The sequence below is a fragment of the Centruroides vittatus genome, unplaced genomic scaffold (assembly GCF_030686945.1).
Source record: "Centruroides vittatus isolate TY-2023 unplaced genomic scaffold, ASM3068694v2 contig_351, whole genome shotgun sequence".
Taxonomy (NCBI): domain Eukaryota; kingdom Metazoa; phylum Arthropoda; class Arachnida; order Scorpiones; family Buthidae; genus Centruroides; species Centruroides vittatus.
In genome coordinates, this window is record NW_027122174.1 from 929,719 (window position 1) to 947,116 (window position 17,398).

Sequence of the window (17,398 nt, forward strand, 5' to 3'; positions counted from 1 at the left end):
ATTTCCACAATATCCTGAAAGAGAGGAAGAAACAAACCTCCTTGGACAGTTTTTTAAATGATCTGCAGGTGAAAATGAGCAAAGCGTGACGAAAAAAGTGAAGACCAGTGACGAAAATTAAGCACTTCCGTAAGCACTTCACTTTTTCTTTTATTATGTTTTTATAGAATATGTATTTGTTATTTATAAATAAATGTTTCTTCTTGTAAATACATTTTTCTTATTCAAAAACACCTAACAAAAACAACTGAGGTGGTGTTTTGGGAGCTGGAACGGATTAATGGCATTTCAATTAATTTCAATGGGGAAAATTGCTTTGAGATACGAGCAAGGCTACGGAATGAATTAAACTCGTATATCGAGGTACCACTGTATTATTTTGTTTTTGTTTTGTGCAGGTTATAAGTTATAAATAAATATAAACAAACAATGCTAACCCGATAACATTAAATCTAAATACCAAAATTATTAATTTACTGTGTTTTTGTTATTTCTTACTCCTGTTTTTAGGTATTCGGTATTCGGCCAAATAGTGATTAAATATTTGGTATTCGACCGAATATGCCAAATATCGAATAGTAACCAAATATTTGTTGCATCATTAATTTGTACTTTTAAAGTACAGATGACTATATTATGACTGCATGAATGTACAAATTATAAAATTCAACAATTTTATTTGAATTTTTAATACAGGAAAATATAGCCATAAAACTTTTACTTTTAACAAAATCATTAAAAAAATTATAATAATGTAACATATCATAAAAAAAATGTTTAGCAAACTTGATTGTATGAAGATAAACATTACCACTCCTCAAAAAAAATTGGAACTCAATAAGTAGTCTTTAACCCTTTCCATGCTGGTATACGCCCTTAGGTGTATGTCACATGACTTGCCGTTAATTCGTGATGCGAGATACGCCTTTAGGTGTAATTAATCAAAAAATTTGATTAATTTGCATTATATTCGAGTTTTTCCGCGATCTTAGCTTTGATTTGCTTTTCTGTAGGTCGATTGACTTTGTTTAAGCCAATAAGTGTTTTGTTACCACCCCTGGGCCATAAATATTTCGGTAAAAAGGACCCCCTACCATTTTACAGCAAATCTTCGCAGTTAACTACACAGTTGACTGAAAAGACTGAAAGGGAAACCCCTTATACAGTTTTATTGGGTATCTTCTGTCTTTGTTGACATTACTTTAACTAATCACAGAATTGTGAAAGGAAAAAATTGCTGTAAAAAGCCCCGCCTCCAACCTTCCAAGTAAAATGTAAACAATCACAATAAATTCACTTTTTAAATTGTTTTTTAGCTCCAAATAACTAATTTAATGCACTTAGACATTAAATTAGCTAATTTGACAATATTTAAGCGAATAAATATATTTTTAAAACTATCTAGCAATAAATATTGCTGGGAAACTCTACCTTCCTATAGTAAGTCTATGGAAGATCTTCTTGCTGTTCATTGGCTTTAAATTTTTGTTTCTATGCCTATTAAGCTCTAATTGGTAATTTATATTATGACTGAATCAACTTCAACGAATTAGAGTTTTTTTTTAGACCCATCTGGTCGGAATTTTCCTGCGAAGATCCAGTCTACGTGATTAAAGTCAGAATGTAAACAAACGTTAAAAAATAGCTATATTCTTCATTTTAGAGCCGTAATTCTACTAGTTTTCATGTTATTTGACTTTACTTAGACAAGAACATTTCTTATCAAAAGCGTCTAGCTGGAAAACTCATTACTTTCAGATATTGCGTAATTGCAGGAAAAAATTAACTAATCTCTTATTTTAGTGTATTATTGTATAAAGCATTGAAAAAATTTAAAAAAGTGTCAAATATTCACTATTTTAAGCAGAAATATATGATGATAAACTTGAATGTGGCACTTTATGATAACAATGGATTTCTCTCCAACCTAAGTAATTAGAGACATAGTGTAAATAACGGCAATAACTTCTCCCCCGCTCTAGCTAGAGAGATGGGGTTTGTTTTGTTTAAAAGAAGACAGATGTGTCTATCTAATAGATGCACAAAGTTCAGCGATTCTCTGTAAATTAATTTTTTTTCGTTTGGTCGTAAACTTCGATTTTTAATATTATTTTAAATTTGTATTAAACTATAAATTAAACAATCTTAAACTGTAATATGTTTTTAATCAAACACAAAAAACAGATTAAACATAGCGCAATTTTGAAGCAAAATATCACAATTTAAAAATTATCCAAAAAATGCGCCGCATGATGAATTCCACTCGAAAATGTTCTGTAGATCGCTGCCCGGAAAGGGTTAAAGTAGTCCTTGTGTATAGGATTTAAGACACTATTCATAAATATTGAGCAGTCAGAATGTTTTTTCAGATGTTAGGCAGTTGTTAACCTGATGCCATAATCTCTAATGAAATTACCAATGATTGCCTTAAAAATCGGGCTATAAATTGGCTAATTAAATGATTGATATAAAGTAATTTGTTACTAGAGGTAGACGTTAGGTGCCATCTCTTATCTAAGTTAATTATAATTTAAGTAAATATTAAATAAATTTAGAGCCTTCTGGAATAAAAGAACTGACCCATGGTGGGGCTTGAACTCACAACCTCTGCTTGTTGTGCGGTGCACTTGCCAGTTACGCCACCTGGACCCCGAGCAAGTTTTTGCTTCCAGAAGTATATTAATTTAAATATAACCTTACTTGGTTAAATACAGTACTTGTGGGGACAACTCCTACATTGATGGCCTAAGAACAATTTCACAATGGCATTCAGCCAGCTAATGTACTACCCAGCAAGTTTATTTATATATATAATATAAATAAACATCACTAAGCCCCATTATATACTCGTCGGGCTTAGTGATGTTTATTTATATGCCATAATCTATATTAAATCATTTTATGCTGATGGGATAATTACAAATCTTTGTAAAAAGAATGCTCTTACTGGTTTGGGTTTTATGAAAAGTAACTTCTGCATCAATTGAAATATGCTCTCCTTTAAGATTTGAGGAGAATAAAAAATATGTCTTTCTGTGTAAAAGCCATTATTATTATGCCTTTGATGATGATGTCTTAAAATGGTTGTTCTAGTAATTGAAGAAAACTTTGGTGAAGTTAGCTGGTATAAGTTTCTTACAAACACAGAATGGCAAGTCATAATGTCATTTAGTATAATACTATCACAGATCAGTAATGACTGCTTTTGATGACAGTAATAAACTGATTATTTTAATTATTATTACTATTTTATTATTATTGAAATGTCATTATAGAAATTTAAAAGTTGTCATTGAAATTATTTTTTGTAGGCAAGAAGAGGAGGTGTGAAAAGAAAAGCTGATACTACGACACCAACTGCAAATTCAGGATATGATCAGATAAATACATCAGTTTCTGAAGCAAAGTTATCAAAAATTTCTACTAGGAGAGAGAGTGGTAGACCAATAAAGAAACCTTTAAAAGATTTGCCTGATACACAGGTAATTTATATATCAATTTTATATTTGAAGTAGAAAGGCATATTTTTGATGATTTAAAATCTGTACTAAAAACGTTTGTAAGAACACATTCAAACTACTTCATTTGAAATCTTGAATTTGTTCAAGATTGTCGTTTGTTTATGATTAGGTAAATTAATTCATATTATATTTTACAATTTTTTAATTTAAATTTTAAGACAGTTTATTGTGAAGTGGAAACTTTGTAGAAAAAACTTTTTAAAATAGTTTTTAGATTTTTTACTAATTTGTTTAAAAGTATATACAATATATACCCACAGTGACCAAACTCTAGGACCCATATTGTTGCCCCTGCATAACAGATTTCTATCTTATTAAGGGCAGAGGTCCAATTTTGTTGCTATTCCTCTATATATATTACACAAAATAACATTCCAATGTAGGATATATTGGAATGTTATTTTATGATATATATCATCTGTTTCTGATACATTGTATAAGGCTCCTATTGTGACAAGGTTTAGTTAGCCACTACTGATATATACAGTGTTATATTAAAAATGTTTTTCTTTTCTATATATTTTATTAAAGTATTATTCACTAAAATACACTCATTGAATAAAAAAAGTTACACACTCAGATAGAATTGTCTGATTATCATAAAACTCAGTATACAACTATGCCTCAGAAAAGTACATAAGTGATTACAGTTGTGGTTCAATTGTGTACCAGGTAATACCACCAGAATGCTGTAAAATTGGTACCCCCAATATCCTATAAAAAAAGACATCCAAAGGCTTACTGTTTGGGAGTCTTCAAGTACCAGGCATGACTGTATAATGCAAAAATACTAAACACAGCTGTTAGTTTTTTTGTCAAACTCTGTCAATCTAAGGGAAGCAGTATGACATTTTGTTGAATTGCCTGCCATATGGGCCATTCTGACCTGACTGTGACATGTTGGGAGCAGATACACACGCAAAGCAGGCAGGCTTTGGATGCCTCAGATAGACTACCATAAGGGATGATTGTCTGATTATGAGACAAGTCTAAACAGTTGCAATGGCATCTTTGTCTGACATTCAGAGATAAGTGGAAGCCTTGCAACAAAGCTGTCTTTTTCCATTCTATTGTCAGTGAATAGCAGATGAAAATTTGCATGCACAGTGATTGCTGTGTGTCCTGTCATTATCATCCCAATATCATTGGCTTTGTTTGTAGTGGTGGTGGGAAGCATCGACTAGCATCATATTATCATTAGTGGCAAATCCCAGTTCACTTTGGGAATGAATGACAATGATGTTAAGAGTGCAAAGTACTACTGGTGAGTACTTCAGTCCCACTTTTTTTTTGTTAAGCTGTGTGCTGTCCTCATTGCTGGCATGCTAGTTTGGGGAGCCATCTCATATGACAATAAGTTATCCTTAGTAGTGGTATAAGAGACATTGATGACACAGTGGTACATTTGGAAATCTTTCACCCTCAAGTTTCTTATGTGGCAGGGCTGCAACCAACCATTTTCTAGGAATGTCTCTGTCATGCTACTACATTTGCTTTGCCTATGCAATTGTCAGATTTGGTACCCATCAAATGCTTGCAGAGCCAGATACCAGCTTTGGCGATCTGTGAAAGAGAGAGGAATCTGAAGTGCCAATTGAAGCATCCGTACACAAAACTGTCATAGGATATTATATGGTGTCTGCTTTAAATTGTATTGTTTCACAGGAAATTGTATTTTTGCTGTGATGTAATCAGTTTTTACAATCATAATTATGTCCTCATTAGTATTATAGTTTTATTCAATTTCAACATCATCCTGATTAGTGCATAACTTTTTTCAATGAGTGTATTTTATTATATATTTATTTTTATTAAAAATATATCAAATAAGCTATAAAAACATGTTTCAATTACTCAAAATTTTGAAATTTGTTCTGAAATAAAATTTTATTGCAAATTTCAAAATCTCAAATAATTTGAAATTCAGAATATTTTAGCAATTTGAAGTTTTTCAAATTTGAAAAATTTAAAAATTGCTATTTATTTTTATTCAAGTTAAAATGAGGGGGAAATATACAAATTTTATGTAAAGAAATTAAATAGATTATTGAGTTGTTTTCAGATTCAAATGATATATTTTGTTTGAATCCCAGAAAGAAAACAGATCAAATAATGTTAATAAAAATGTCTTTTTTATTAACAAAATTGGCCTTAAAAAAATGTAATTTTGTTTAAATATAATCCTCTTCCCAAATAAATTATAGATAAATAAATGTTAGTATGAATTTCATATGTACAGTACTTGTACATGAATATTCAAAAATAATTTTAAATAAATGTAATAAATTTAAAAATACCAAGAATAAATTAAAACTTATAGTTTTGTATTAAAAAAAATTACATTGATACCATAGAGATTTGAAACACCAAATTTGCAACTATGAAACCAACACATTTTCACTGAGCCACCAGCCACTCTACAAATGGTGGAAATTCTAAAAGTTCTAAATGATTTGCAATTTTCAACCTCAATTTTCTCTTTTAATTTTGAATATTGCACCTTGCTGCTTGGCACATGTCAGTTGTTGAGAATGCACTATAATCTCACCAAGTTTGATCAAAATCGATAATCTTAACATTATGCCATCACCTCATAAATCTTCCTGTTTTTAATTTTCCCTCAGTTTATACTTCTAGAAATGTTTGATACATTAGTTTGAATATCTCAAAAGATGACTACTGATGCATTTTTCATTTGAATTGTTTATCAGATAAAGAATGTTATCTGGATCAGATTTATTTAATTATTTATGTTACATAACATCTGTATTTTGATGTCTATACTAAATATATGTTATTTTATCCTTGTCCATTGCTTTTATTGTTTACAGATGCATTATTTCAGAGATTCACATAGGATAATTTAAATTTGCATTCAGTAAACCAAGATTTAATTTATTTTAAATAGAATATTTTTCAGTTTTTAGAAATAAATTTAGTTCAGAAGGCCCTTGTATTAAGAAATCAAAATTAGAACAAACTAATTAAAATGAATTCAACAAAAAAAAAAAAACTAAGTTTAATGCTGGAACTTCTCAAGTCAGTTTAACTAACTACAGTTTTGGTATTTTGTTGGCATTGATTAAATTGATGTATGGAAAATCAAAAAAAAATTGTTATAAAAATTTTCATTTCTAATCTGTTATTATACTATATATGTTTTTTTAATAGTCTTATTCTTAAAATGTTTTTATAATTGTAATTATTCAGTACATAATTGTAGAAAAATGTAATTATTTACTGTTAAAAATATAGACAAAAATTATAAATTAATAATAAACTGTGTTTGTTTGAAGTGTGTCTAAATTGTAATTACTTTCATAAGTTAAAACTTATTACAATTGAGTTAATGTAACATTATAAAGATTTAAGTTGCTGCATCCATAACAATTCCATGCATAATTAGTATATTAAAAATTAGATAAATAAATAACATAGCTTTTAAATTGTTATAGAAATGGTCCTTAGTTTGAGGTAATTAAAAATAAATTTTATTGATATTAAAATTATTGTGTTCAGTTATACAGTAGAGAGTCGTTAATCGGAACGCCGGTAATCGGCACGATTTTCAGTCGGACTGTGTCGTGCCGAATCGAACATTTTTGATACTAAATTTACTTCTAAAGTACAATTTTCATGTTTTTATATTCTTCAATATATTTATTTTGTTTGTACAAAATGCAGAAATAATTTTTAACGATACGATAGCCTCGATTATTATTATAAAAATTTTCGTTAGGCTTAAAATCGACGAAAATTCAACACGAAGCAACACGCAACGGAGAAAAATTTGAACATCGGACAGGTTAATATATTTTTTTCGTACATAATTGGTAATCGGAACAAATGACTAATCTGAACCACCCCAGTCCCCAATTGATTCCGATTTTTGACTCTCTACTGTAGTTTATGATGCTAATTGTAGTTTGTAGCAAAGTTTTATAATTCAAATTTATCCTTGTCATTTAAATTTTACAGCAACATAGCACAAAACCAAAGAAAGGAAAATTGTCAGAACAAATGAAATATTGCAACAGTCTTTTAAAAGAACTTTTTGCAAAGAAGCATGCAGTAAGTGATAGGATTATATATTTACTTTGAATTATTGAATTGTAAAATGTTAGATTTAAATCCAAAGTTTTAAATATGCAAGTATTTGTATTATTTAGAAATTAAATTATACACTTAATTAAATTGTAAACTTTAATATGTAATATATAAATACCCTATTTGCTGGAATATAGGCTGCAAACTTCATTAAATTTCTAGTCTGGCTAGAAATAATAATATCTGCAACATCTCGCAGTCTTCCAGTTGAATAGTACAAACTAAATGAATGTTTTGGGTTTATTAAATTATTAAAATTTATATATATTATTTCAGAAGTAATATATAAGGATTTTAATAATCAAAAAATTTAACTTTTTTTTTGTTCGCTAAAATTTAACTGGTGCAATAAATAGATTAAAATGAATTCATACATTACTTTTATACAAGTCATTTAAAAATGCAGTAAATATTTTGTTTTCTTAATAGAATAATTTCACTTTTTCTTCTCCTTTTTTTTTTTAAATTTTCTTTTTAATTTTTGCAAAATTATATACTTTTAGTTTCAAAATGTTAAATACAATTTAAATTCAGAAATTATATATATTTTAATTATATAATATCCATTTAAGCATAATTATAAGTATGTATTTTTGAAATTATGTTGTTGCATTCGGTTCTGACCTGATATTGAATTCAGTTTTAAATACTAAATAAAACAAAGTAATAATTTATAAATTTTATGTGCAAATTAATATTGAAAATTGATGTTTTTTCTTTTGTAAATTCTGTATAAAAAGAATATCTTCAGTTTCTATCTTTTCACCTAGAGCAGAACTTTACAAAAATATAAGTAGATTATTGAAGTTGTGATGAAAATTATAAACAATTCTATTGCTAATTTGTTAGAAAAAATAATTTGGGATTCTTAAAATATATACATTATTGACCTACATATCTTAAAATTAAGTTATGGAGAAAAAGTTTATCTACATATACTGCAGTTGTGATTTATGCAGGAGTTTTATTCTTGGAACACACATAAACAAAGATAATGCAAATTTAGATCAGTTTAGATCAGAAATGCATAAAATTTGGGGAATGTGTAAGCTGTCATCAATGTAAGATTTCTTGGTTCTTTTATGCAGTTGAATGAAGTGAAATTTTTCTAATTAATATAAATAAGATAAAATTAAATGAAATATGTAATGAATGCGTATGTTCATTATATAATGAAAAATTATTTTATTAACTATTTTGATTGAATATATATAATGTAATAAAATGGAAAGGTTGATAATAAATGAAAAGGATCTATAAATTAAAAAACTTGTGAATGAAAAAAAAATTAAACATAAAGCTTTGAAATCTGTAACTTCAAAAATGAAATTATGAATTAACAGTGATTGGAAAAATTATTTTTCTTTTTGGTGAAGTGCCAATTGATTATCTTGCAGGAACTTGGCTGGGTTGAAAGGGTTATCAATAAAATTGGAAAGGCACATCAGGAGATGATAGTGTTGGTAATATGAAGCTGAAAGCCAACTAAGTCTTCTTGGTCTTTTGCAGTATGTGTCATAGAATATTTTGTATCCAGTAGCTGCATAGATGTGGTGTTGATAACTGTTTTTGACTTTAAAAAGAAATTATCTTAGACTATCACAAAAATCTAGCATCATTTTCTTTGTATAATTTCTGGATTTTTTTTTAGACCATCTATTGCTTTTCATTGTATAATTGAACCTTATTTTATATTTGAGTCATTCTCTATTGTGTTTAGATATTGATTTGGGTAAATAACTTCATTTCACCGAAAATTCTGATGTTGAGAATATCAATAAACTATTCAGATGATTTTTGCGTGTTATGTTTTTAGAAGTCTTCTTGCTATTTTTTCTGCTCTTTCATTGAATTTTTCATTGATCAACTTATGAACATAAAATTCCAGATATCACTCATTTAATAATTCTTCTGTTAATTCAATGTTATTTAAAACACTGTTGATATTATTAATACTGAATGCAGCACAATTGTGAAAAAACTGTGAAAACAACTTTTCTAATTCATTAATGCAATGCATTGAATACTTTCTGAAAAGATAATTTTGCAAATTATAATACTAATAGCATCTTTAATGTTGAAGATCTTTTGATATTCTTTCACTGTGATATCACATTATAACAACATTCAAATCACTTAATCATGTTTTGGTTCATTGGGTTTAAAAAGTAGATTGTGTTTGATGGTAATGATGGTAAATAGATTATCATTAATTTGAGAATATGCTTGAACTGATATGGGAAGATTGGCATTGTCTGAAATCATCAGGATCTTAAACAGAACTGTGAATAGAGAAAGTATTGTTTCAGTTGAAAATGGAGATTCTTCTCAGAATAGTTTTAAACATAATATTTGTTATCCAGCCTTTCCTATTAGCATAACAATGAACAGAGAAAAGAAATCAGTCTTAAATTACTACAAGATTCCTGGATTTTCAACAATATGGTAAATAAAATGAGACTTTATTTTCAGTCATCTACAGTATTATCTCTTAAGATGATGGTAAAGCAAACTTTAATGGTTAAAGCTCATTAAAATCCAATTTCATCAACATTGAGAAACTTGTTTTGAAGATAATTACAATTTTTAACAATCCATGCAGTTTGCTAGAAAAATATTTTAATACTTCTATGTCAACAGATGCATCTACTTAGCTTTTAAGCTAAATAAGATGTGGTGGTGTTACTGTTTTTGACTTTAAAAGGAAATGCACTTATCTTAGACTATCACAAAAATCTAGCATCATTTTCTTCATATAATTTCTGGACTTTTGTAGACCATAGGTTTAACACAGATCTTGGCTTGGATAATTGAGTTATTTCTCTTGTTTTGCCCTGCCAACATTACTAACATTGTCTTTTCCTCTTTATTTTGACTGTTAAGTAAAGATTGTAAATATAAGAACATTTTGGGCCAAAAGATAGCTTTCCAGCTTCCATGGTTTATGTATTATTTTTTCCTGCATAATTATGAGTTGGAAAATATATGCTTTTATCAAAACCAAAAGAACTCTCAATAAAGATAGCGTTCTGATCATACTTTAATCTTCAGTTTTTAATTTTAAACTTAAGGCTTCTTTTGCTCACTTGGAAGAATACTTACATTGGTATTTGCTGATTATTAAGAAGCTATATCAAAAATATTGTTTTGTAATGAAAATATAAGTTTGTTAAACATACACACTTACAGAATTAGACATTTTGGAAATAATTTATTTAAAAGGTATTAATATCATTTATTGCAAGAAATCACTCACTTCAGTATTTTGATTTTATCATTTATTGGTCAATATTGTTTTTTACAACTTATGTGAATACTGCATTATTCTAATTTTTATTCATATAGCAAGATTTCTTTATTATTATACATGGTGATATTCTAAAGTATTCACCTCTGAATTTACATGAATCAACAGAATGATGATAATTAAGTCTAACCAATGATGGAGATGATGTATTAATGATAAGAAGCAGGAAGAATATAAGAGCTGTAAAGCTCAGTTCACTACAAGTTATTCTTACTCTTGCAGAAACTTATTTTGAGGATATTACTTGATATTGAGTTTCTTGTTTAAAAATTAATACATAATATTTATGAAAAAAAATATACTAATACATTAATGTATACATTGTATCCATTAATATTTTGTAACATTTTTAACAAAAGTCTGAATTCTCTTTGGCATGCTGTCAATCTTTAAATAATATCATGACTAATATTATGGTGCCATATATGAATATTTTTTGTCAGCCCCTGTTCTGTTAAGACCATGCTTTTTGAACTTCAAGAGTCATGAGATGCCACTAGGTTGAGACCTGGTAAATATCCAGACCAATCCAGCAGTTTTATTTTCAGTTCTGAGAATGCTTTTTGCATTTGGAAGAGTGAAATGCTGGGTAATTGTTTAATATTTTAAAACTATTAAACACTATTAAAACCAGAAATGTACACTTACTTGTCTGGAGATGTGGCAGAGTGTCAAATCATTGGAAAGTATTGTTGATGACACGACATTTTACAATAATTTCATGCTGATTTGAATTCATTGTGCTATCCATGAAATAATGCCTTCCATTATCATTAGAGGTGATTGCAAATCATTATTGATATTATTGAAGGAGCATACTTTATGGACCTCAAGGCATTTTGAAAAATATCTTGTATTTATTTTGCAGTGTGCAAGTTGGGACTGGTTACTAAAGTAATAAGAAACAGCTCTCATTTGAAAATTGATGTGTTGCCAATGTTCTGTTGTCCAATTGTAATGCTTTTTGGTGCATGCCAATCTTGCCACCTTCATTCCTTGTTTTACATATGAAAATTCCTGCTTTGCAGAACCTTTTGCAAACAATACATGGACTTGTGACCATTCCTACTAATACTTTCCACTCTGTTGTCACTTTCTCAGGTGTAACAAATCAATATTTTTGGCTCAAACAGTAAAGAATTTTGTTATTCCTTGGTATGTAGCCATGCACTTAGAGCAGGGATGGCGAACCTATGGCACGCGTGCCCAAAGTGGCACGTAAGAGAAATCATCTGGCACGTAATGTATCATATGATTTCTGTCTTTTTCAATCATCCTTTCTGTTTATCACTTGATCATTTTTTTTTCAATCAGACTTTTTACATTTATTCGTAAGCGTATTTGTTTAATTTCTTTAAATATCATTATTCGAAGTCTAAGACATTGGCACGCATTAACATCTTTAAAGCTAAGTATGCTTACGATATGGCACGTGGACTCAAAAAGGTTTGCCATCCCTGCACTAGAGAGTAAATTATCCACATTTCCAAATATCTTAATCTTTGCAATGTTACAACCAACAGTGGAATGGGAATAGTTTAATTTCTGAGAAATTTGAGGCATATTCAGACTTTGTTGAGTTTTTTTCTTTACATGTCAACTCGCATGTCTTGGACATAATGTACTGTTAATTGTTGACATAATACAAACTCTAACAGCACACGGCAGTGGCTGACATTGAAAGAAACCGTTTACTTTGCGTCTTTCATTTTTATCAGCAGATGGCATAATAGAGTATAACATCAATGATGCAACTCATCACAAGATGATCAGCATTGGTTCAACATTTTGTAACCTTTACTTAAGTTATTATATTTATTAATACAAGATTTAGCTCAAAAAATGCATTTTGCAGTAGGCATGTAATAGTTAGAATATCAATATATAGAATTAAGGTTTGTTGTTTTAAAATTGTATGAAATGAAACTGCATAAATCACTGCTGCACTATTGCATTTTGGAAATCCATAAAACAAAATGAAAATTAAGAAATGATTATCTCGAGTTAAGGAAAAAAAAAACACTTCTTCATGTTGTATAAATAAGTATGAATTCTACATATTTAATAATATAACATGATATATATTGTTACTGAAACTGGTAAAATAATAATAAAATATCAGTATATAATAATTGTTTTGGATCATATGGTGCATTTGAAAGAATGTTTGGTTAAGGAAAAGTCAATCATTAACATAACTTGCTTTTTATTTTGCATGATTTTAATCATCAAATTTTATTTTTACAACAACAATCTTTTTGCTAAAACTTTGATTAATACTTAACATTCAGCTGAATTTTTCATGAATTACTGCATAAGATTTAAGAAAAATAATATGAAAAACTAACAATATGAATTTGCTTACTGGAAATAGAAGAGGTTAATTGATTTATTGTAATGAATGACATCTTTGTCATTATTTCATAATTGGTATTGTCTTCATTTTTATTAACTCGTAAAGTAATATCTTTCCATGATAATGTAACTATAGATTAGCTCTATAGCCGACCCACAAAACAGAAGTTATAAAGAATAATTAAATAAAATTTACTTTATTTGTCCACCTCTCAGATTTTATTGAAGACAAATGTTTTAATGAATATAACAAAAAATAATAATCTCTAAAATAATAAAATGAATATCAAAACATAACATCAGTAATTTAACTGTCTATAATAAACATTTTTATCAATAGAAATTTACATTAAATTCATTGTATGAACAGTTATCATGAAAGATAATTCTGTATTTCAAACTAGCTTATATTGAAAAATGGTAGTAAGCTTGAAGTAATAATGATTTGTGTGTGTATAGCTACATAATTTATAGAAACTACATTGGGTTTATATTTGAAGTATGCTCATTTATTAAGAAATGAAGAAGAACTTTCTCCAAATGTGAAAGTTTAAAAATCGTTCTGATTTAATCTGCATATAAATGTATTGTTATTGGGTTTATATTGCATTGAAAATTGGAGAAACTTCATTAAAGTGTTTGTTTATATATATTCAGTTTTTATTTTTAATTTATTCTGTGGAACTGATTACTAAAGAACAATACATTTAACAAAATCTGTAATAAAAATTTAATACAGCACAGTATTGATTTTGCTTTTTTACTGAGTGAAATGATGCAAAACATAAGTCCTGAATGTTTTTGGGTTTGTCTTTGAAGAAGTGCATATTTATATAAAATTCAGAATAACATTATAGTTTTCTTCCATAATGTTAGTCTATAATTTAAATTTCATTTAAACAGAGCACTGTTGCACTTTCAATTTATATATTATTCATTTGAAATGCCACAAAGCACTTGACTTTTTTTTATTAGGAACGACTGCTTTTAAATTTTAAGTTGGCACTTTCCATGTAAATTTTATTTTCCAAAAAATCCATTAGATTTTAACTGTTAAGTTAGTTTTGTATTGAGTCATCTGATGAATTAATTTGCTTTAATTTTAATTGAAATTTTATTTAAAATGAATGAATGAGAATTTAATGATGTAAAAAATAATCATTATTATCTACTGATATTTATATATATTTTATCACTAGCATATTCATTAAAGTTTAAATTCCCAGAATAAAGAAAAATATCCTTCAATTGATTAAAATGTTACTCTTGTCTATAAGCAATATATATGCATATTAATTTACAATTTATTAAATTGTTAAAAAGATAATGTAAATTTATTGTATTAAATAAATGAATTTGCCAAAATCGATATACATTTTAAAAAATGATTGAGGCAGTCAAAATTCTGCTCTTGATGCAGTTTGGAAAAGAAGTTGCATAATTTACATTATAAATTTTTACAATTTGTGTATATAATTAATTTTTTATAGTATTTTTTTTTAATATTAATATTTAAAATTTATTTTATTATAAATATTTATATATATAGCTTTATACTCTTTGATATTTGTTGCTTATTTGATTTTCAAACATCAAGAAACTTAACAAATTTCCGTTGTTATAAACTTGCTCAAATTCACTCAGTTACTCGACAGTATTGGATTTTTACAGAGAACAGAAACATGCCATTTTTGCGAGTAGGTTTCAGATTATATCAAGAGTAGTATATTCTAATGAGGAGGCTTGAAAAATTTATTTAGCAAATAATTAAAGTATATCATTTTTATGTCTTTTCTATGTTTGAAATCAAGATGGTTAGTGCATTGAAAATATAGGTCTTCTGTTTTATAACAACATATGAGGAATTCAAATTGGAGCTAGAAATTTTCAGAAATGGTCTTACCTGTTTTAGGGTCTGTTCTCTCTGTCTAGCCATCTTCATTGTGAGCCTAATTTGTTATGGACACAAGAATGACTCTTTTTATGTGTGTAGAGCAAAAAGATAGAGCTACATGTTGTTTAATATTTGGTGATTAAAAATGTGAGAGAGTAGTTATATGATTTGAGATTTTTGCATATTAATGGCAGATAATGCTTTTTAATATTCAAGCAATCAGTTTAAAATTTTACAAAATATGTGAATTTACTACCTGTTTTCCATTTTATGTTGCTTGTATGAGCTCTTTTCTTTTTGAATTGACTTACTCTAGTGTATTACTGGGTGGTTATTATTTTTTGCTCTATTCAAATTAATGTTCTGTCACAGCAGTCTCTGCTAATAGCAATGAAATAAAAATGTCTTCCATTGTTAAATTATGCTCAGGACTATATATCTGACTGTTTTAAAAATAAATTTTTATTATTACAATTTTTTATACTCACTGCCATCCATTATATGCAACAAAACACTTGTATTATCCATTTGTGATGATTTAGATTATTACTGATTATAAGAAGATTGCAATTGAAAATATATAAGTAGATATTTTCAAATAATGACTTTTTAGTTAAGAATGATAAAAATCTTCAATAACTTTATCCATATAATGTTATTCAATGTTTTATTAAGGCATTTGTTTAATGATTCCTGTGTAAATATGAATTTTCTCTTCAAAAGATAAAAAAAATTATTACTACCTCCTTTTTTAAGTGGAAAATTAATTCCTGTATCGTAAAGTTACTCTATTACTTTTTTATAGCATGTTCCTCTATGAAAAGAAAAAGATCTGCTAGAAAATATTTCTTACAGATACTTTGGCTAGACAAAGCATTCAGTAGAAATATTTTTAACTTATATAAAGTTTCAATTGAATAGTCAGTTAAACTTAAATTGTTATCAAAAATGAGTTCAAACATTATGTATAAAATCTTTTTATGCATGAGATTGACATTTCAAAGTAAAATTATAACAAAATGTTTTAATAGAAGACTAGCTTATAGAGACAATTCAAGAACTTGTTGAGAACAGCAGTTCTGAATGAAATTGCTATTCTTGACAAGTATCTAGTACTCAAAGTACATGAATTTCTTATCTAAGCTATATATATCTATTTAAAACTTTTTTTTTGCTATAATTTAAATAAAAAATTAGTAAGTTGTTATTTACAGAGTATTAATTTAAACAAATACAAACCTTTTTTTAATCTTTCAAACTATTTATTTTTAACTATAAGTTTTAATGTAAGTTTTGTTTCTATATGTTTGATTCGTAACATTCATATATAATGCATGAATATTAAATTTTTTTAAGTTATATTTTATATTATGAAACACGAGAAGTTTTATTGATAGTACTTTGTTAGAAAAGAATTCAATATCAGGGACTGTAATAATAATGATTTATGTATCATCTTTTCTTACGTATCCTACATTTATTTAATGTTTTTATGCAATCGAAAACCCTACTGATAAACTGGAAATTATTACAGTCATTGCATACAACATTTTCAATGCTAGTATTTGGTAAGAGCTTCTACGGTACGACTTGGCCGGGGTAGTAATGTGTGCTTTGCTAATTATAATAAAAGGATCTGCCTTACAACTAAGATGCCTGTGTTTGTTTTTTCTCATTTACTAGCTAAAAGGTGGGGACAACGGCTTAGATTCATCTGCGGCCTATATCCGAGCAAATATGGTATGTTTCCATAGCTTATTACGTATTTCAAAGCTGCTTCCAAATTGATTTCCTTAAAAATATTAAATATAAATGAAAGATTAGCATAATGAAATTTTTTTAGGGATACGCGTGGCCATTTTATAAGCCTGTAGATGCGAAGTTGTTGGATTTACCAGATTATCACGAAGTTATTAAACATCCTATGGATCTGGAGACAATTAAGGTAGGTTTAATATACAATATGTCCAAATATATTAGAATATATTCAGAAACATGAAGGCCAAACAGAGAACTAACAGAACAACCAATCAATCAAGGTTGCACCATAATTCAAATTAATTGAAATTATTTTTCATCTTTCCTGTCCGACTCCATATTTCTAGTTAACCATAAAAAATGCTAATTCACTTGCAGAGGTCCTTTTTATCATTACATTGAATAAATAGGATTGCTCAAAGTGAATTTAATTAATTAGGGAGATTATTCCAACAT

General features: G+C 27.8%; 1 protein-coding gene across 6 annotated transcripts in view; it reads left to right on the forward strand.

Annotated features, from left to right (window-relative positions):
* LOC136974593 (bromodomain-containing protein 3-like) overlaps positions 1 to 17,398 on the forward strand; it is a 129,670-nt gene that overhangs the window by 51,149 nt on the left and 61,123 nt on the right. For 4 of the 6 annotated variants that reach the window (XM_067269517.1, XM_067269520.1, XM_067269518.1 and 1 more), the window contains exons 8-11: positions 3,312 to 3,482; positions 7,500 to 7,592; positions 16,868 to 16,924; positions 17,028 to 17,129. In XM_067269517.1, coding sequence (XP_067125618.1) covers positions 3,312 to 3,482; positions 7,500 to 7,592; positions 16,868 to 16,924; positions 17,028 to 17,129 — 423 coding nt within the window. The remainder of the gene's footprint in view (positions 1 to 3,311; positions 3,483 to 7,499; positions 7,593 to 16,867; positions 16,925 to 17,027; positions 17,130 to 17,398) is intronic. The other 2 variants (XM_067269522.1, XM_067269519.1) reach the window with 1 other exon arrangement.